The sequence below is a fragment of the Equus przewalskii genome, chromosome 13, assembly GCF_037783145.1.
Source record: "Equus przewalskii isolate Varuska chromosome 13, EquPr2, whole genome shotgun sequence".
Lineage (NCBI taxonomy): Eukaryota > Metazoa > Chordata > Mammalia > Perissodactyla > Equidae > Equus > Equus przewalskii.
Window position 1 is genome coordinate 72,775,538 of NC_091843.1, and position 22,645 is coordinate 72,798,182.

The 22,645-nt window shown below is 35.3% G+C and overlaps 1 protein-coding gene across 29 annotated transcripts in view; it reads left to right on the forward strand.

The window, feature by feature from the left end:
- The window catches only part of MCTP1 (multiple C2 and transmembrane domain containing 1), a 500,114-nt gene that overhangs the window by 288,365 nt on the left and 189,104 nt on the right, over positions 1-22,645 (forward strand). For 12 of the 29 annotated variants that reach the window (XM_070571402.1, XM_070571408.1, XM_070571403.1 and 9 more), the window contains 4 exons: positions 7,689-7,748; positions 13,198-13,275; positions 18,366-18,536; positions 21,433-21,563. In XM_070571402.1, the coding sequence (XP_070427503.1) occupies positions 7,689-7,748; positions 13,198-13,275; positions 18,366-18,536; positions 21,433-21,563 (440 nt within the window). The remainder of the gene's footprint in view (positions 1-7,688; positions 7,749-13,197; positions 13,276-18,365; positions 18,537-21,432; positions 21,564-22,645) is intronic. The other 17 variants (XM_070571410.1, XM_070571411.1, XM_070571414.1 and 14 more) reach the window with 2 other exon arrangements.

Here is a 22,645-nt window from a genome sequence, read left to right on the forward strand (position 1 = left end):
CAGAAAGATTCTTCTTCAAATAATTCATTTAATTTATATTTAAATTTAATTTTAATGATAAATTAAGTAAACATAAGTCCACATCTTTTCCTTTGGTCTACAAAAAAAATTAAAATGAATACTAAACATCTATTCTCCACTATTTTTATATCTAAAATTTTGAAGTCTTTATTTGTTATTAATAATCCATTTGTACGTGCAAACTGGTACATATTTCTAGCTTGCCTTTGAAGATAGAAACCCCTGTGTCTAACTCTGCCCTCATTGGGGTACTTGTCAGATTATTTTTGGTGTGTATGGTAATACGGTTTTTGGACTTTTAGCCTGAGGGATTTTCAATTTTATAAAATTTAATGGGGATATTGAATTGTGAGTAAAAGAAAATCAGTTCACACATTTGTTTTTTTCTAGGAGAACAAACTGAAGGCTTGATAATTCATTCAAATTGTCACTGTCCCCTAAAACATTTGTCTTATTCATCCATATTAGTGTTACAAGAACAAAGGGTTAAATTCAAAATCCAGGGAAAGTTTGAAATTTCAGTTACCACCTAGTCTGCCACCCTTCACCCACACTGAAACTGCTCCCTCAGTTCTTTCCTCCAGGGATTAAAGAAGAAAGGATGACAGTCAAGTAAATTTTGCTTCCTAACAGACTAAGGGCTAAGTGACTACGCATTACCATATCACTGTTCTGTGGAAATGCGTCCCTTTTCTAGTTATTTCAATCTTCTCCTTAAAGATTTTTGTGTCAGGACTTTTCCTCTTTTATTTTTGGAAAGAGGATATAATTGATTTGCATTGCATTTAAATACAGGTATTTTTTACTTGGTATAACTATGCTGAAAGTCAAAGGTGAATTTTTCATATAAACAGGTCATTTTCTTCATTGGAATCTTGACTTCTGGGAGTGAGGTCTCCTGATTTTTTATAGCAGGGCTTTGGTATGCAGCCTTGTCTCTGAGCACTGAAGGTGAATATAAAATATGGGAATTATGAACTTTGTGGCAAAGACTTAAATATAGTCAGGTAATGTTAGATACTCTCTCCAGTGTGGAGTTTTTCTTCCTTTCCTTGGTTTTCTTCAGAAGTGATATAACCATGGAGGGGGATGAACTAAATTGACATTGTCATTTTTTTTAACATGCACATCTCCGCTGTACACAAATGAATCAGCTCATGGAATTTCCCATTACTATCTGTTCATCATTTTCATCATCTTGCCAATAATAGATTCTTTCAATGGAAATCTTATTAGATATTTGTGGCACTCATGTAATGTGGAGTTGTCTTATTGAAAACAAGAGATGAATAGCCAACTTGAGGACAGGGAAATTGTAATTGCTGTTCAGGACCAACTGATATATTATTTCGAGTAAATATGTTACCACCTTATAATGAGTAGGAAAAAGTTACATTTGCCTCCTAACAAAAAGTACCTAAACTTACCCCTGAAAAGCAAGAAAGTACAAATTATTTGAGTGGCATGTAAACCAGTAAATAATTAATGGATTCCATAATATCTCCTCCTCTGGGGATGGTCACATCCTCTAAAATACTCATTCTGGTTTTCTACAAGTACACTTTGCATAGCGCATATTTTTAATTCTCCCCTACACTCAACTGTTACAAAAAAATGTTATTTTAAGAAGAAAGGGATCAATGTCTTCCTAAACTTGGGCAACTGGATAACTATCCTGGTCAAAGAGTTATACTTATGTGACAAAATGCGTTTTGGCAAGAGAAATAGTAATGCTTTGAATTATTGCAATATTTTATTCTTTAGAAGAAGCTTATCATTGATAATTTATTTTAAGTTTAAATTATTCAACAAGAAAGTTTCATGAGCTCAGAAGAGATGATGTATATGTATTTTGTGAATAAATTTTGTGGGTTCAAACGAAAAAAGTTTAAAAAAAATGAAATAATTGCCTCTATCAGACAATAAGCAAAAATGATTTTTACTACATTGTAATGTAGTAAAATGTGTGTGTGTGTGTGTGTGTGTTTTAATGTAGAAGAATGAGTTTATCAATGGGTGAGATAATAATAACCTTATGTGTTTTCAATAAATCACTTTCAATTTTATAAGAAATAACCATTGTGATAATATAAAGATATACACATTGCAGTTCATATTCCCAACAATAACAGTTTAGAATTGTTTTAAGAAGAGTTCATCCTTTGAATAATATAATATAGACTATGTGATGATGTCTCATTAGCATATCTTCTGTAACTCGATGGCTTATTTTTTAGCAATACATCTTTTTTATAAAGATTTTATTATAATCACTTAGCATAATTTTAATGAACTATAAAACACTTTATTCACTGGTTGAATGAAGCAATTTTTAATAAGACTTTTTGCAAGGATATTGTTAATTTAAACAAGAGAACATTTTCAACTCTGTAAGTCTTCAGGGCGTAGTTAAGCCTGACACCTTGGATGACACGTTAAAAATGCATCAGTGAAAACCTCTAAGTGCTTTAATTTAAGAAATGGTGGAGAAACAAATTAACACATTTTTAAGTATCTCACACAGTCAGTCAGACACAGTGGGAAAAAAAGTCATTATTTAACAATTGTCAGGTTCTTTCTACAAAGACCTCATGTCCTAATAATAAATAGGTGATTTTTTAAAAAAAACTCCAAAACATCAAAACTTTATTGGTCATTGATTCTCTCAACCTGAGTGACCAAAATGGCTTTTTTTGGTCTCATTTCTAATTATTACGCATATGTCTTTGAAAAAATGAGATGCTTACATGTTTTTGAAGGAAATATAAAATTATTTTTAAAATCCTTACTTTGCCACTGTCCATACTCTCAAATTTGTGTTTTTTGGAAATGCTATAAAGTCAACTTCATAATTAAGACTTCTGAGATTCCAAAATGCAGCAATAAACAAAGGGCGAATAGCATGAACATTTCTATTATAAAGGATTGTACTTTGACCTTGGGGAAGCAGACTCCTAAAATTTGTAGTAAGTTTATTTAAAATAGAGATATTATCATAAAGCCAGTAAGTATTTGACTATCCCCACAAAATACATGGAGCCATAATTAAATTTTATATTGAGATGATTTTCTCCTTGCTATTTTGACATTTCCCCAGAGGAATAAAACATACATTTTTATGTATTGTAATGCGTAACTACAGGGATTTGCTGTAACAATGGCATTACATTTATTTGACCGCTCTTGTTGAATTTTTTAAATGTTGCGGGTCCTTTGGGGAGCAAATCTGGATGAGTTGGCACAAAGTGAAAGGAGAAAATGTAATCTCAAGCAGAGGATGCATTCCAAGACGCCTGCATGCTAGGTCTAAGATAGCTAATTGCAGGCTCACTTATTGGCCTTCACATTGCTGATGTGTGTTACCAAGTGGGCCGATGATTTCCCAAGACCCTTTCTGGGCTGATTAAAGGGACGGAACTAATATAACCTGGCTCAAGGATAGTGGAGCTAAGGGCTGTTCACAGATTACATGGCCTTTTAATTCGAAGATATATATTTATATATCTGACATATATATATATATGTTAAGTTGAGTGCTACTCACAAGAGATTTATTAGTTTTAAAGTCCCCTATGTGCTTACAATAAAAATAAATTTTGAGAGGACCCTGCTTTTGAAGCCTTGGTTGACACCAATGTATACACATAGATACATACATTTATATATACATGTACATAAACATTCACGCACACACCAGCACGCACATATATAAAAGATTTAAAATTTCTAGAAAAATAAAAGGCAAAGCAAGGTCAAGTTTCGGTTACAGGGCAAGTCCTCTGGGGAGCTGAGATTGTCTCTCCCTCTTGAATAATATTTGAAAGGACAGTTGGAGCTGCTGAGGGAGTCATATGTATGTTTAATGAATACAAATGATATGAACACCTATCTGAGTAACCAAGAAAACCAGAAAATAGCATTTCATGTGAATTTCTGCTTATTTCATGTCTCTGTATTCAATTACATAACTATCAATAGGCTTAGTCAACTGAATGGAAGCGTCCAAGAGCCACAGCTTTCATAAACAGCGACTGCAGTCTGACTAGAAAAATCTATATAAATTATTTACTTATAAATTTATTTATTCTTTTACCTCTAAAATGCCCAAGAAGGTATTGATAAAAGGAAGTTATTTACCTATAGAGACATGCTGTGTGATCAAAATGCTACCTCCCTTAACTTTTACATTTGACTCTCAGGATTCACAACGTCAAATCTATTGTGAATGTTTTGAGTACAGTCATGTGCTGCATAACAACGTTTCAGTCAGAGACAGACTGCGTACATGATGGTGGTCCCAAAGAGTAGGACCAGATAGCCTAGGTGTGTAGTAGGCTATACCATCTAAGTTTGTGTAAGTGCACTCCACGATGTTTGCACAATGACGAAATCGCCTACCAATGCTTTTCTCACAACTATCCCCGTCGTTAAGTGAAGCATGACCATATTGAAGAAGTGCTGAACTATAACATGCATTATGTTTAAAGGCCTGTACCCATTAAGGCTAATAAAAAAATATCACTTTTAACAAAAGTTTAATGGCTAATCCTTGTTCATCCAATGGCAAAATCCTTAAAGATTTCTATGATGTATTTTATATCGAAGGCTGAAAGATAGCAGCATATACATTTGTTAGGGAAAAAATGAGCTATCCTTTAATTTTATTTCTCTGAGAAAAAAACATATCTTCTAGATTTTTAAATTCAAAATCTGGTTAATTTTTAGATTCATGCTGAGATTTTTGATCTTTGAGGAGAAATTTTCTTAGTGTGTGTCGGTTTTTTGGAGGCAAAATAAGATATTACCAACGAATCTTGCTACTTTAATAAATTCAAAACCTCATTAGAAATAGTTCAACAATTCATTATTCAGAATAACTTCAATAGTTTTCCTTTATCAATTTGATGTCTCTGTTTTTTGTTCATTTCCTTTTACTATTACTTTAAAGTTTTAGCACCTTTAAAATGGCGCTTTCACTCACCAACCCCTTGTCTTGATGGAGACTGAAGTATAACTAAATCTCTACAATTATGAGTTAAGATGTCTTCTCTGGAATTCATAAATAGTTTATTCTGTCTTTCTTGCCTCCATAATAAAATCATCGCTTTTGTTTAGAACTCATTATCGTAATGCCAAGTGTTTTATTATTATTTTTGTTATTGGTCTCATTAGAAACTCTAGTGAAAAAAAGGCCTTGGCTAGTGTGTAGTGAATTTTATATTTATGTAGAGCAATAAATGGCACAAGGGTCCACAGGAAAATTAAGTTGTTTAGTTTGAAATAAAGGCCTGAACTTACATGAGCATACAGGTTGTAAAATGAAATCGAAATTTTACTTGATGAGTAATGACAGAAGTAATTAACTATGGCATGAGAAGCATGGCCCAAGGACTTCAGTGGGTCATGGCTAATATATTTTTACTCAAGTTTTGACAGAGAAACCTAAGTTTTAAATCTTAGTAATTAAAGTCTCCCCCCCCAAATTCATTGATCTCATTTTGCTCTTTGCATATCAGTTCCATAATTAGGTCATTAGCCTCTGTGTTCATCTGAGAAAGGATGTGAAGTATGGAATTGGAGCAGTTTCAACATTAATCACCTCAGACCACCTAAACTTTAAATGAATTAATAATGCTTTTAAACGCTAAAAGAGTATTTTATTTGTTATACCTGTCTTGAGTCTAGAGCCAAGCCTTTCAAATCCATTTGAGTTGCCTTAACACATTTTGCAAGAAGATAAAACTGACTGTCAGTTGTATAACTTGTGTGATTGACTCTGGGGAAATTATCTGTGGAAGGAGACTTCAAACAGCATTTTTTTAAATAGGATACTCTAAAATTTTTTCACATGTTGTTAAACATGCTGCTTAATTGAAAAAGAATTGGGAATCAAAGTAAAGAGAATTGGCAATAGAAAACGAAACATGCGTCTTTTCTAAAAGCTAGAATAAGGTTCTTTAAGTTAAATAATAGTAGAGCATCAAAAAAGTCTGCAGTCATTCCACCTAAGGGTTGTGTCTGAAGGTCCAAGTGTAAGTGTATTTTTTAAGGATTCTTATTTTTTAGAAACTGATGTGATAATGTGCTGAGTGTGAGAGGTGAGAACCACAGCCGTAAATATAAAGGAATTATAACTCCACAGTAATGACAAAACAATATCTTAAACTCAAGACTTTTTCCTCATGACCGCTGACATTAGACACGTGCCCTGACCAAACTCTACACAAGTAACTTGTGAAAATGTAATTAGTTTTGTTAAGAAATAAATTGCATGGGAAAAGCACAGGTAGGTTGCAGAGATGATGTCTGATATAAATCTAGTTCTAAACATAAATTACTCAAGTTGCAGCACACTCTATAGTGCTTTAGCTCATTATTATTTTCTGATATGATTTTTGGTATCACATTTGGAAGGAATATGTATCCTTAACTAAATGAAACTCCAAGTGAGAAACAAGCAACAAATATTTGTTGAGCACCTACTATACATTAGGCATCACTTGAGATTCTGAATCACTACAATCTTAGCTAACACAAAATCATGGAATAATCAGATAAGTTGCAACACTGCTTCCTCTTCATCACAATGTCAAAGGTTGATACTATCTCATAACTGTCATCAGTTTGACCATAATTTTACCATAACTGACACCCAGAGACAAGATGCAAAACATTAGACTTGAAAGGGTGCATGTAATGTAAATGTTCTGTTTAAAAATAAATAACTATGGGGCCAGCCGGTGATGTAGAGGTGAAGTTCATGCACCCCACTTTGTGGCCCAGGGTTCGCAAGTTTGGATCCCTGCACAGACCTACATACTGCCCATCCAGCCATGCTGTGGTGGCATCCCACATACAAAATTGAGGAAGATTGGCACAGATTCTAACTCAGGGACAATCTTCCTCAAGCAAAAAGAGGAAGATTGGCAACAGTTGTTAGTTCAGCGCCAATCTTCCTCATCTCCCCGCCCCCCAAAAAGAAGTGAGTAACTGCTTTTAATTTCCTGAAGTCGAATTGGTTTTGCTTACAGAAGTTTGAGGGTTAAGTAATAAAATATCCAACATGAATCCATTGCTTTGTTTCCAGCCCAATAGCCACCTTTCTCAGTATTCATCTCTTTTTAAAATTATTTTTGGGGAGTTCAAATTAACTAAGTCTTTTATATTATACCATCTTATATTATATTATTATATCATAAAACTAGGAAATTTTTAGTAAGAAATTAAGCCAAATTTGAGTAGGTACATGTTTATAAATAAGATTTCTGCTATCACTCTTTAAAAATGCTCTGAAGGTCTGTGGTGTTAAATTGTTTTGTTAAAAGGAACAAATATTGCCTGGCTTATTTCAAAATCTTAAAATATGTTTAAACAGTTCTATTTTCTATAATAAAATGTTAACTTAGATATATTATCAACATTAAGAATAAAGAGGTAAGTAGACTTAAAAAATTACAGAAATAATCCTCCCTCAACTTTATTACCATTGTTGTCAGATATGAGTAAGACAAAAACTTTATTCAAGAGAAGAAAATTTATAGTTTGTAAACATCCAAAGTGTCTTAAGATATATAATTTTTGTTTTTTCTATTTGTTTTGATTTTGTTGGGCTAATTAGGTATTCTTAAAAAATCTCAAAATTTAGCTAAATATTTGTTTGTTTTTAGGAACTCTCAGAAAATGAAGTGGTTGGATCTTATTTCTCTGTGAAGTCTTTCTTTTGGAGGGTAATATCTAAATGTTTATGTTAATATTCTTGCTTTTTGGTTCTGAATAGTGATTTTTAAAGTTAAATGTAAATTAAGAAATTCACTTTTAAAAGTAGGCTTTCAGACAGATGAATTCATTCGCCTTCTTTATTAACTTTCATGCCAAGTCATCTAGGCAACTGTCGCTTTCAGTTCTTCATTTGTAAAAATTAAGAACTTCATAGATTTAATACATTGCTTTGAAGTCAGTTGCTTGTCAGACTAAGTTTATCCCAAATTCTGAATAAATAGAGGCCCAGGGACCTTCCAGGAATATGATGGCATTGTCTAGAGGGCCCATTAAGGTTCTTTTTTGCCTCATAATGGAATTATTTTCAGCTCCATTTCTGTTTGAGGAAAATTTACTTCCATTACAGTGATCTTATACTAGATAAGTACTAGATAATCAGTGTTCTTTCTTTGAAAAAAAAAATCAACTCTGAAAAACAGCAACTCTGATTTTGGTTTAAATAATGAAAATTCCATAGATAATTTGTTCTAAATGCCATTGCAATTTAATGTTATTTACTCTTTCATGACTTAAACATCATGAGCTCTGTCATCCATTTTTTCTCTGCTATAATTCTGCATTATGTACAGCATGATTTATTACTAATGTACTTACCACTTTGCTTTCAAGAGTTTCCCTATTTCTTTGAAATTCGCCCTTGGTACTTGATTACCTAGCAATAGATACTGCAATGAAAATGCTACACTCATAAGGATTTGCCATTTTCTTTCATTGGCTCTTAAACTGCTCATGACTGGAAACAACCTTCTCCTTTAGAATTTTAAGATTTGTGGCAGTGTCTCTTAAGCAGACTGGCAGATTAAGTCGTGCATTGACTTGACCAGTGAGTAAGTATAAGCCACATCTGTTCATCCCCTTCCCCCTACAGCACACAATTTGATATTTTTTTGCAGCCTTTCGTTGTAGGGAGCTTATTTTATTTTAATACTTATAGCCTCTTCATTTCCTTTCAGTCTACTAATGGCTGCCTTCACTGAAGTTATCCTGTATCTTTGCTAAAATAATATTAATTTCTCCTAAATGCATTGCCCGTGAACACACAGAGTGACTGCTTTTGAACTGTCCCATAACCTTAAATAGAAAGTGACTTTTTGCAAAAATTTTGTCTCTGTTTTCTTAAGACCCACAAATATGGTGAATTCATACAGTGCACTCCTTTGCCAAGTGAGCAGAATTCAGGGGCGTTCTGTGTTGAGTTTGTTCCATATGCAGCAAATGTGCAGACTTATCATTATGAATGAAGACTTACCACCAGGACTAACTCCATAAGTAATAGTTTTTAAAGGTATCCCTTTCAAATGACTCTTTCAACACCATCTTTCCACTTTGCTACCCCCAAATTAGTCTTCTATTTATCAGTACTTTCCATTTAGTTGTATTCCTCCTTCAATATTCTTTATTAACCATTCTCAATCCCTTGAACTGTCTTATTTTGGAAAAACAAATATTCAAATTTAAAAGATAGCTTTTTTGTACCTGAGGTACAGTGGTCTAACGTCTTTCTTCTGGGCATATGTTGAATGACAAACACATTGAGTCATAAATGCAGAACCTTTAGGGGTCATTTATTTTACTAATGAGGAAACTAAGCCCCAAGAGAATTGATGCTTTTGCCCTAAAGTACCTAGTGGTATCACCAGGACCAATATTTTTCTCTCTGAATGTCACAGAAGTAAATATTTTGGTTAAGACTTAAAGCAGCAGAGTTCCTTTGAGGGTTGATGAAGAATAAAGATGCCATATATAAATAGAGCTGCCCCTTAGTTTGTCTTTACTGTGCGCTTTCAAATGCTCCTTGATTGTGTGATCCTCCTTCTGCACAGGTCCTTAAACCACCAATGGATCGATATGTTGAGGGCTGTAATGTTGTTGTATTTGATGTCCCATTTTCCAATATCAGATAATCAGTGACCAAGTCTGCTTTGGATGAGTGTGATCATTCATATTCACATTCAAATATCACTCTGATAACCGACCTCCCTGCTCTTTGCCCAAGGAATATTTGTACTCTGATGAACTTTTATAAGAGGTGTAGATGAAATGAGGTTTCCCATAGACATTTTCAGATATGGAGAAAACCTAAATGGCTCAGATAAAATCTTACATGAAGAGTATATGTATGCTTTGTGAGTTAAACAGGATGTGCTTTGAAAAAAATTTTATCAGCTTATTTTTAAGGATTAATACATATGTCCATGAGATAGCAACTGAGTTACACTGAGTGAAAGTGAATCCTGGTGAGAACCTGCTCAATGAATGTCAGTGCTACTTGCTATAACTTAATATTCTTGAGAGCAAAATTATGGAAAGAAGAGACTGAAGTGATACGGGGATATTCCAGTTTTCCAAAAGCATAACATTTCTAATTCATCAAAACATGATATCTTAGGACCCCAAATATTAAGCAATGGGTCTGGCAATTACCTTGCTTCTCATGAAAGTAATAAAAATTATGTGAAGCCAATTGGATAACTCTAAATCAGAATTTTATTAAAGATTGTTAACTTCTCATTGAAGGATGGTAACTTTGTACAGTTCTTTCAAATATTTAGCACATTTAAGGTTTTTCCCAATTATCTCCATTGACTAGACATTTAGATTCTCATGGCTGAGAGTTAATTGAACAAACTGTCTTATGAGAACATTGTAGTGAGTTAAAGATGAATTTTAATATTGTTTCATTGGAGAAGGCTGGGCTATGCCAAGATACCCCATATAAAAAAATGGAGAAATGGATCATAAAATGAAATGGAAGAAAAAGAGTGCATAGAATGTAGAACAGTTTGCAGTTGTGTTAGAGACCCACCTTATGAGAAGGTCAAACAAAAGTGTGCTTGAAGGAAGACCCTGCAGATCAAAGAGAGGAGGTATTGGCTTTGTAAAACAAGAACGTGATCCTATGCCAAAGCACTTACATTCTGAATAACTCAACTGTATATGACATATACCCAAGAAAATTCAGCTATTATTTCTATCTTTACGGATGAAAGTAAAACCCTCAGAAAAAAAAATGTAAGTTTTCATTAAAAGTCACCAAAAAAAGTCGCTGTGAGTCAAAAAAGTCTCTGTGACTCATTATTTCTTTACTGTATCATTGGTGGAAACTTACAGATCACTTTAGCAAACCATCAAGATTACAGCATATATGATAATTTTCTATTAGTATACGTTTTGAGCAAATATAGTAAAAGCTTAAGAACTTTTGTTTGGCCCCAGTTAAGTTTAGACAGGGTAGTTGAAACATCTGAAGTAAACGTAAATACCTTCCTGACACCATAAGTTGTATCAAGAGGCAATAGAAATAGGAAAGAAAGTTTAAGGATAAAAACCAGGAGAATTTCTCTAAGGATTATAGCAGCAGTGAATCATCTTCTAAGAAAAAAGGGATCGAAGCTTTATTATTAGATGAGACACTTCAAACTAGGCTGGACAAAGCACCGGGAGGGTTTTCTGTAAAGGCAATCCTGCTTTGAGAGGGTGGATGGACTGTAGAACAAATCTACTTGTTGGACTTCATCATCTAGGTGCAATTCACTGGAATAAACTCAGCAGGAAAAGGAAAAGATAGAACATGCCTGTGCCTGGGATTGAGCTAATCATTGTTCTGCGCTCCAGGCTTTGCAGCACAAAACAGTCAGTCTAGGCTGTCGTTATCTCTTCTTTGCAGTGTCGCGTGGATCATTTGATTAAATAAAAGCACATGCACCTCTGTGCTGAAAATAGAGGAAAGGGCTGATTCTGCACACAGCTATTGTAAAGACACAAGCAATGTCTTTCACTCCAGTTTCACACTGTCTGGGTCTCATTTGGAAGGATTAGATTGTATACAGGTAATAAAATCCGCGATAACAAAGCCAAGGATTATCTGCACATCTCAGGGAGAAGGTTGGTATGACTGAGTATTCCTTTAGCCACATGTTAAGTCTAAATAGATTTTTTTTGGTTTTGATCTGTTTTTAATCAGGATGTAGAATAATAGGATATCTCCTATTATTAGTGATCCAGTTTTTCAAGGAATGGAATTAATAAATTTTATTAACTAGAATTGGAATATAGAAGAATTCTTAATTTATATCCAAGATTCTACAACTTCACCACCTTATTAATGGGCATTAATTATAATTTATCGTGGAGTACAGATAACTTTCATATGCTTTGCTGAACAATATATGTTAGAGTTATTACTACCTGCTGACTTTTACTTCCTCTAAACTCCTTTTAGCCTTTCTCCATAACCCAAGGATACATTTCACCTAAAGATAAGTCAAAAAATTTCAACAAATCCTGTACTTTTTTTTTTTTTTTTTTGTATCATGAACTTCTTAAGCTTTGTCCAAAAAATGAGATATACTGGGGAAAGTCATCAAAGGTATCAGCAACCCAGATTCAAATCTCAATCTTGCTGATCTCTAGCCATTTGCCTTTGGGTAGGGTATTTATCTTCTTTGTGCCTTGGTTTCTTTACCTTAAAAATACTTGTCATGAAAAACACAGTAGTGTGGAAACTCTAGCACATAACAGCTGCTCTATACATGTTTCTTTCTTTCTGTGTGATCTAACCTATCTTTCAGGCTGGCCTAATCTACTCCCTCCTGTTGATGTTATTAAAGCTGGTGACTCTCATCTCATCATAGTACTATCATTTGGAAACTTTGTCTGGCTGCTCTGAAAGTCACTTAATACAAACTTTTAGTTCCACCATAATAATTTTCTTCCAGTATTTCTTGTTAAGCTGTATCTTTCTCAATTTATATCTTGTTGCTCTTGGTCTTAGTCATAAAGGGAACTTTGTGTTGCTTTTTTAGTAGCAAAGGCAACAAAGGGAAGTGCTGTGTGGAAAATAGTTATGTGGCAAAAAGTCTTATGGGGCAAAATTTTTCTGTTACTTTAGAGATATCTCTTTAATCATTACAAAAGATTCAGACGTGTGGTGGAGTTAACATGATCATGGTTATTGCCTATACTGTAACAGTTATTCTTCTGGAGGCTTGCCACTTTTTTGACATCGCAAACAGTCTCCCCAAAATTTTGAAGCCACAGACTTTGGAAATGATTCTTTCCATGATTTCTCTTGCTATGTTTCTTTTCTCTGCTGTATCTATTAACAAAAACCTGAAACAACTCAAGCAGGATCCATCGCCATATAATCTCTGTCATTTATTTTCTTGGCCACTGCAGCATTATGCTACTAAAGAAAATGGTGGCTGGGCACTATATGGTTGCATTGGCATTCACCTTCATTGTGCTAGAAGACATTTTCTGACAGTGACTGGAGAAGCAAACACATATTTTTTCAAAGAACATTTTCTGAAGAGTAATGCTAAACTCTGGTTGAAATGAGGTGTTGATAGTGGCACAAGCTTTCTCGTACAGCTCTGATCGTTCATTTCCATCCAGACGTACACCAGGCCTGCTATTCCTGTCCTGGGCTTCTGCAGAGCAGAGCTTCAGAGTGCTTGTAATCAAAATGCACAAGTAAGTTCAACCATTCAGTTTATTTTTTTTTCTGAGCTTGCATGAGCTGCGACCTCACATGGCTGACTTACTGTTCTCAAAACCCATTCCCTATCTTACCTCTTTTATACGTATGAAAAGGAATTGAAACCTTGAATTCCTTTTCAAGCAATAATATACATAAACTAATATTCTCTTTAAAATGCCAGCTCACTAGTTCTAAAATCTTGCTAAAGCTACATGTCATGGACTAATTGCCTCAGACCTTGAAATTTATATTGTTACCTGGCATTGTGATGTTCTTTATTAAATCTGAACTCAGATGAATATTCCTTTTGAGAGTGGATCTCAAACTTTGGTGAACATGAGAATCACGTGGGTACATATTGGAAATATACATGCAGCTCTGCTCCACGAGAACTGAATCATATCCGGGAGGGTCAAGCTCGGAGATTTCAACAAATTGCCCACTAAAACTTGGGAATTACTGCTTTAAAAGTTCAAAGATTATTTCTCCCTTTTGTGGAGTTAGTTCTTTGCTTTTTTTTTTGAAGCCAGGTGGGTTTTCCTTTTTATTCTTGCCTCCTCTTTTCTTTCCCTTCTCAGGTAGAATTCTATTTCAACAAGGACGTAGCTGAAAACATTACCTTAGATGACTAAGTACCAGCTGTAATATGTTAATTTTATTGAGGGATAACTTGGATTTGTTTAACACTCCTTGTCATTTACGTGTTCAATAAGTAATTTTTGGTTGACTGATGATCAATACTGCAATTAAAATGTATTATGTACACACATCCTATGAGAAAAAAATGTTAACAAGGGAAGGAAATAACAAACTTCACATAATTTTTCTGTAGGATCCTACTTCTCTCATTAAATGCTCTAAATATCCAGACTAATCTGCTTTCCTAATCTGTAAATTTAGAAGTAGAACTAAAGAAGGACTTTAATTAGCATATAGAGTGTCCATGCCTGAGAGTAGGTAATGGTGACAATTCTAGTAATTAGTGATAGATACTAGATCATAGGAGAAGGCTGGTGCGCAGGCACCTTAGAACTTTTAAAGCAAGGTTCTTACACTTGAGGTGCATCAGGACCACCTCTGGTGAGGGTGGTTAACCCTGAGTGCTGGGCCCACCCCCAGAGCTTCTGATTCCGTTGGTCTGGCATAGGGCTAAAGCATTTGAATGTCTGATAAATTCTCAGGTGACGTTGATGCCATTGGTCTGTGGACCACGCTTTGAGAACTTTGCTGTATGGAGGAAGGAAACTTTAAACAGCAGCAGCAAGCGACTCAGAAGGTACCTTGGAGAGCATTAAAGCTGGTGGTTTTCAAGGTTTTTTTCCTTAGTTGTGGAATTCCACTTGCCACCACCCCTTCGATGAGCTCCCTAAAACTTTGATTTAAAAAATAAATAAAAGTCATAAAAGACTATCTTAAACAGGTTAAATCTTCTTTGCTTATGGAGTATACTATTTTCTATGCAGGCACCCCAACACAGAGACACTCCTAACAACCCCCTCCCACACACACGCGTACAGAATAGTGCTCTTAGTACACTCGGGGCCCTGGAGGACAGTCTGGAAAACCATAGATAAGAAAACTGAGGCCCAGAGAGAGAGCAACAGGCCCAAGTCACATAGTCAGAAATTACTAGAAAGATGCAAGTGACTGTTACTGTTAAGCCCTTGTCTTTTCTACTCTTGGCAGCCCACATTTATATTTTCCCCTTTACCTTATAATTTTATTTCAAGTTCCTACTCTTCAAACTTAGACTAAATATTTATATGTTTCATGACTATACAGTTAATCAAATCACGGCTGAATTATGGAGTTTCTTTTTAGAAAGTACCATTTTTAACAAAAAAAAAACTGAAGAAGGAAAAGTCAGTTTTAAAAAATATCTGGTTAGTAAATCTTTGGAATTCTCCCCTTTTTCTTCCTTTAGTGTTTTACACAGATCACCTTAATTCCCGCATTCATTAGCCCTGTTTTTGTGAAGAAATATTCTCCCCCTCCTCCCCCTGAGCTTCCCACATTGTTGTGGGAATGTTCTTCCAGGCTATAGAAAAACATTTTGTAACAACTAATGGCCGTAGGGAAAGCCTCCAGTAAGTTTATTTTATTTCTCTGAAGGTATGAAGGATTCCATGGAAAGCATTCATTCTCCTTCCCACACTATAAGTCAAGTTTTTGTTCTCGAATGAAAAATGGGAAGAGGAGCAAGCAAGTAGGGGTTTCAGACATGTACCCTTCGAGAACCGAGCTTAGCATTGCTAATTGAAGATCTGTGGGACCTAGATTGTACTCAGCTATAATTCACTGAGTGCAGTGTATAACTTCTGCTTCTAGAATGTGTAGAAAATGCCATTAAGTATATTCATCAGCAAGCTGAAATCTTGTATGTACAAATACATGTGCTCACATAATAGAAAAGTAGAAGGTGATTTCATGTATTAGCCATGTAGGAAAATCTAGACCGGAATGTCATTTCAAATATTATTAACGTACTTACCTGGAGAGTACCCTCTAGCAAAGTTATACTTAAATCATTATTACTTTTAAACCCATGAGAGAGTCTCTACCACAAAGACGAATATTGGGAGAAGCTCAGGAATAAAGGTCAGAAATACTGGGTTCTAGGCACACATTCACCATTTATTAGCTCAACCACTCTAAGCCTCACGTTCCTCGTCAGTAAAATGGGAATAGCAGGTCTTGCCTCCCTGCTTCGTGGGGTTTTAGTGGAAACCAAATGACACAGTGTGCACATATGCACTTTTGAATTCTAAAGCTCTATACAAATGGATAGTTATTAACTCCTTGGTCTTCGCTAAGATAATTCTTTCTTTTTACTTGCCAAAAATTTGTTTTCCTTCTTTCCTTCTTTGCCACTAATATTCGTTAACAAAAGTTTCAGACTGAAAGTTTAGAACCTGATTCTCCAGAGTCTGCTGTTAGAGGCAGTTTCAACAGAAGCAGAAATGGTTAGATAGATAGATAGATACATAGATAGATAGATAGAAAGATAGATAGACAGACACTGAAATCTACTCCTGTGTTATATAATAAAAAGTATCATGATATCTTAGAACTAAAAAAAAGCCTTAAAGATCACTTGGTGCAATGAATTTCAAATAATTATTTTAATCTGAGAAATCCTTGGTTGAAACAAAATCTGATGTGGAAACCCAATGTGTAAAACAGATGGGAGCAGAGGGGCTGTAGCCAAAGTGGGGCCTGGAGTCCTGTGAAAGTTACAGGTGCTCATGAAACCTCTGCAGCACTCCAGAGCACACCTGCACACTGCTCTTGAAGCTCACAGGGGTGAGGGGCGTGTAGGCAAAGTCCTGCGTAGATATTAATAAGGCAGAGCCACCAAACAACGTTGTTCAGCATTTGCTGACCACCAAGACAGGGCAATATTCAATATGATTTAGAAAGATTTCCATTGACATGTTCAAATATTGAAAGTATTGTTTTGATGAATGTAGTTTTCATGTTCCTAATAAAATCACCTTGAAATACATGACTTCTGATGATGACAGATAAAGATGGCTATGACATTACTGTGGAAAAAAGTAGAAATTCAAAGTGAGAGTGGACTTAGAGAAAATAGGCTATCACTTGATAACGTTAATGCAGAGGGAATTAGGCCGAAAATAGAGCTAATCCCTAATTTAGAAGTGGAATACTCAGAGGCTGAGAGAAATGTTGAATTTCTTCGTGAAATGGCTATAAGTGAAGACAACATGCTTGACCACACAAAAGAAACAGCAATTTTGATAGTGCTGCTTGGTTCTGAGTCCTGACTGAAAAGTTTTTAACACTTTGACCACTTTCTCTGGCTTGTTTTATGTACTATTTAGTTCACAGAGATTATGTGGCCATTTTTAGTAGATTTGCTAATTTTAAAAAATTCTTATTTTGTTCACTGACTTGAGTATTGTGACTTAGAATTGAGCGTAATAAAAGTCATTAAAGAAAATGTTCAAATACTAGAATGAGAAATAAATCCTGAGACACACCTGCCGATTTAAATCACATATGTAATTTAAAAAATTTGTGATGCAAGTTTCAGGCATAAGCAAGACATCTCCGGTGAGCATATTGATTTTGTTTTCTGTTCTGTGGTACCTTAAATAGTTCTTTAGTGAGCTAAAACTCAGTTATCTCCTAATGTGGCAATAAAAACTTTTTAAATTGTCTGAATAAAACTTGCAATTAATCTCACAACTAAAAACCACCTGTAAAATCCATTTGTAACATGAAAAAAAAAAGATTTTCAAAAACCATAAGTAATTAAAAAATATCACAGTGTGGATGAGACCTTTGATATTTATAATATTTATTTTATACATATTTTGACAGGCATATTTGATGCATATGCAAACTTTCTCTAATATTCTCATAATTTTATGAGTTGAAAAACTAGACTTTATTTTGAGCACTCGCCTCTTTTACACAACTTTAAATTTATCATGAAATAGCTTTATATTTTCAATAGTTTTATAATTAATAATCCATAAATTTTTATTTATTTATTTTTAGTGAGGAAGATTGGCCCTAAACTAAAATCTGTTGCCAATCTTCTTCTTTTTACTTGAGGAAGATTGTCACTGAGCTAACATCTGTGCCAGTCTTCCTCCATTTTGTATGGGGGACACTGCCTCAGCATGGCTTGGTGAGCGGTGTGTAGGTCCGTGCCTCAGATCCAACCTGGGAACCCCTGGCAGCAGAGGCTGAGCCGGAACTCAACCACTGTGCCACCAAGCCCGCCCCTATTTTTGTTTTTAAAAATCGTAACTGCCTGGCGGCCCAGTGTTTCGTCGGTTCGAATCCTGGGCGCGGACATGGCACTGCTTGTCAGACCACGCTGAGGCAGCGTCCCACATGCCACAACTAGAGGAACCCACAACGAAGAATACACAACTATGTACCGGGGGGCTTTGGGGAGAAAAAGGAAAAAATAAAAAAATCTTTAAAAAAAAAATCGTAACTGCCTATTTTTTATTTTTGAAAAACTATTACAGGGCAAAGGGTAATGCCAAATAAGGTATTTAGGTTTAGAACACAATAAGCTAACTCTGTTTTCCTTTGCCAAAAGTTTCAGACCCAAAGTTTGCGTCTGTCAGATGCGCACAGAAAATCACATCTTTGGAGAGGAATCGTCAGCATCACCTTGATTGAGGGGAGAGACCTCAAGGCGATGGATTCAAACGGGTTGAGTGACCCCTACGTGAAGTTCCGGCTTGGGCATCAGAAATACAAAAGCAAGGTGAGCATACCTCTCTTGTGTTCCCGGCACTATTTGGAGGGCAGCGCTTGCATTACGCTTTGGGAGAAGCAAACACTAGATACTTATTAAAATGCTGAAAAGAACTTCTTTGAACATCATGTCAGCAAACAAGACCAACAATTGTACTGCATTTCTTACTTTATGTGCTATGTGACCTCGGGTAAACTACTTGACTTCTCTGTCTCAATTTCTTGCTCTATAACCCAGGAATAATAGCAAGAACTCTCTCTTTAAAAAGGTGGGGGTGGGTGGGGGGAGAGGGGGCGTGGCTAGAACAAACCTAAGTAGATGCCGCAGAGAAAGCGCTCAGAGTGTTGGCTGCTATTATTATTACAACCAGGACTAGCATCAGTACTACAAATAGCATTATTTTACATACCATAGAAATCTTTGTACGTTACTCTGAGCTATTTTATTCAGACTGACTTGCACCAATGCAGACTGCCAAGTTTTTTAAAATTCATTTCAAAAACAGAGGGCCAAATTCCTGCTGCCACCACCAGCAGGGTGCCATGGGGCAAGTTACTTTGCCTCTCCCTGCCCCAATTTCCACATCTGTAAAAATGAGAATTAAAGTAATGCCTACCTAATAAAATTATGAGAAGATGGAATGAACGTATATTATGGAAGTAAAGGGCTTGGAATACTGCCTTGCCCATAATAGATATTCAATAAATGGTAGTAGCAGAGGAAGCAGAAAGAGTAACAAGTATATTATGTAAGAACAATTATATTGGTAGTAATAATATATTAAATAATTATTTATTATCATATTACTGATGGAAATAATAATTAGTAAAGGTCATCGTTGATATTGTCATATTTGGGGCACATGTCTTATCTGTGTTGTATCCAAAACAACCTCTTTAATGGTCAGATTCTACAGCCTGTATTCACAGACAACTTGGAACAACTGATCACATCCATCTTGTATTAAAAAATTACATGCTGGGGCCAGCTCAGTGGAGTAGTGGTTAAGTTCATGCACCCCACTTCAGCAGCCCAGGGTTTGTGGGTTTGGATCCAAGGTGCAGACCTACACACTGCTCATCAAGCCATGCTGAGGCAGCGTCCCACATAAAAATAGAGAAAGATTGGCACAGATGTTAGCTCAGCAACAATCTTCCTCAAGCAAAAGAGGAAGATTGGCAACATATGTTACTCAGGGCCAATCTTCCTCACCAAAAAAAAAAAAAAAAAAAAAAACCCGCCATTCTACTTTGATAGGAATATCTTCACCTTGGCATCATCATTTGCATGAATTTTTGATAAACACCACCATAGGTTCCTTCTTGCCCAGGAGGTTTTCATCAGCACCTAAGTTAGTCAGAAATATCACAGAGCTGATTTGCTAGCAGGCAGGGAGAACTGCTAGCAGGCTGGTTGGTAACCTTACTGGGTGCCCACATGGAAGGGGAAGGCACCATTTCGGACTTAAAGGAAATCATATGGGGAAGACAATCCTAAAAAAGGAAACTGAAAAGTTAAGCTCTTTGTGGCCAAGTAAGACAGACCACTCCCCAAAATACCATAGGAGTTCATCTGAGCCCAATTACGAGATATTTGAATTATAGCATCCATCCATCCAGTGCCGTCTTTTTTTTTTCTGCCATAGAAACATATTTTAAAGAAACTACTGATTCCAAAAATAGGTACCTATGACCACTTCTATCTTGTCCTTTGCCAATTAACATCCTTTCCATGTTCTGGTAGGCTTAAAACATTACTTATTTTTATAGTTCTGCTCTTTAGGTATGAAATGTGAAACCCAGCTATGGACACGTGTCTCTCTTTGCTCTTTCTTTCCATGATCTATTGCTGATTAATTTCAGATTATGAACTTTAAAAATTGTGATTCATTTGCATTACCTTTGCACATAACATACTTCATTGCTTTCAAAGTCTTTACATCTGAAGATCTGTCTCTCATACATTAAAAAGAGAAAAGGCCACTGCATGCCCTCCTGCTAAAAAAAAGCATAAGGAAACAAATATGAATGTTATTTAACCCATAGTGAATGGAATTTTAAAACACATGCATATGGGTCATTTTATTCATTGATTTCACCGGGTGTCTTATCTGAATACTTGAAATAACAAAATTGTGTTTTGGATGAGATATCTTTGTTGTATACGTGATGTGGAGATTATACCTCCCCAAACATATATATATTCATGTTAATTCACCAACATTTTTGGCATATTGTTTTGGGGAAAGAGATCTAAAGCTCTAATCAAAGCCTTGAATTAGAGTCCAGATACTAAAATGATTTGGAATGGGTCACTTAAACTCCAAGTCTCAGTTATTCCATATGTAAAATGGGAATGGTACATCAATGCTGAATTCTTAGGTGAAAGTTTGCCTGACCACTCCAGTTATTGCTTTTCCTCCTACTCCCACAGAACTTTGTTGTCTGGTTTTTTTCATGTATTCAGCTAGGAATTCCCATGTGTGTGGGGAGTAAGGAAAAAAAAGAAACTCTGGGAATCCTCATCTTCTTTTATTATGAGATGACAGACTATGAGTTATGTCTTCATGCATTAGCTGGTTATGTAAAGTAAACGCTAGTACCTGAGTGAGCTATTTCACTAATAGACGATTTGGCTTTTCTATATAATTCATATCTCTCATCTGTTAATCAAGACGATGAGGGGGTGCCTTGGTTTTCAGGACACATTCCTTAGGGTTCTTTCAGATTATATGCAGTAAAGATGCTAGAGATCTAATGACTCATTCCCATCATTTCTGGAAGCTTTTGTTCAAATCTCACACTTACATGCTTTTCTACATAGCACCTAAAATTTGATTTAATGGCTCAAGTTAAAGTTTTTTAAAGGACTGATATTGATGAGACAATAATTTTTGTTTTTCCAGATTATGCCAAAAACTTTGAATCCTCAGTGGAGGGAACAATTTGATTTTCATCTCTATGAAGAAAGAGGTGGAATCATTGATATCACCGCGTGGGACAAAGATGCTGGGAAAAGGGATGATTTTATTGGCAGGTTTGTGCAATTTGGTGTTTTTGGTTCCCTCTAGAAAGGGTGAATTTTGTTAAAAGAATATTTGGTTTAAGTTTAGTTGTTGTAATTGATCTTGACTGTTTTGAAGGAAGGGATCTTACCATGTAAGGCAATGCTTGGGTGAATTGAAAAACAGATTTGAAAACTGACCAGTAGGTGGCAGTTTTGACCAGTTGATGGACAGGCTATCCGCATTTCATATCTAAAAATTTTCTCCAGATGTCAGAGACGTGCGTAAAAGTTATGGGAGATGAGAGAGAGGAATCTCGTTAGATATAAGATACTTAAAGGAACAAAAGAGCAAATTCACAGGCTGTAAAGTGATCTGAGATAATATTACTTTTCATAAAGCATATTGTAACCATAAAGTGCATTGTTTCCTCCAACTCCCTATGAGATAGAGAATCTTTATAATCTCCTAGGAGTTCATAAATCTGTAGCAGTCCCGCGTTTTGGTGAAGGAAGCATGTAAGTGAGGCAGATCCATGTTAAACTGATGATGCAATGAAGAAAGGAGTCTTCTCAGGCTTACATGACATCTCGCCACAAAGACACGGTTATTTTGAGTGACTGAATTGTATGAATTGTTTTCTTACTTTAAAGCCTATTTTTATATTTTTTAATAATTGTATATGTGTCTTTGTAGCAAAACACCTTGAAACCTGCCAATACAGAAATAAAGCATGGTATACAGAAGAATTTGTTAGTTTAGAAAATTCTTTCTTCATTGTAGTTCACATGAATTCCAAGTCTCTAAACATATAGCCTAAAGAAATGCGTGCATATTAATAATAATAAAGGGAATTTCATGCTAGAAAAGCAAGAAGAAGAATCCAACCCAACATATTTATCTGTCTTTTTGTTATTCTGATTTATATATTTTAAACAATGAGTTTCTTCATAGGATTATAAAGTGAGAGGTCAAAGATTAGCTTCAGTTAACCTTTAATATTTTACGTATAAAATGAAATGGGAAAAACACCACTGTAATCTAATATACTATGTTACATTTCAATCCTTTTTAAAGGACAGGCCTTCGTTGCATATTTTTTCCCTCTGGTAAA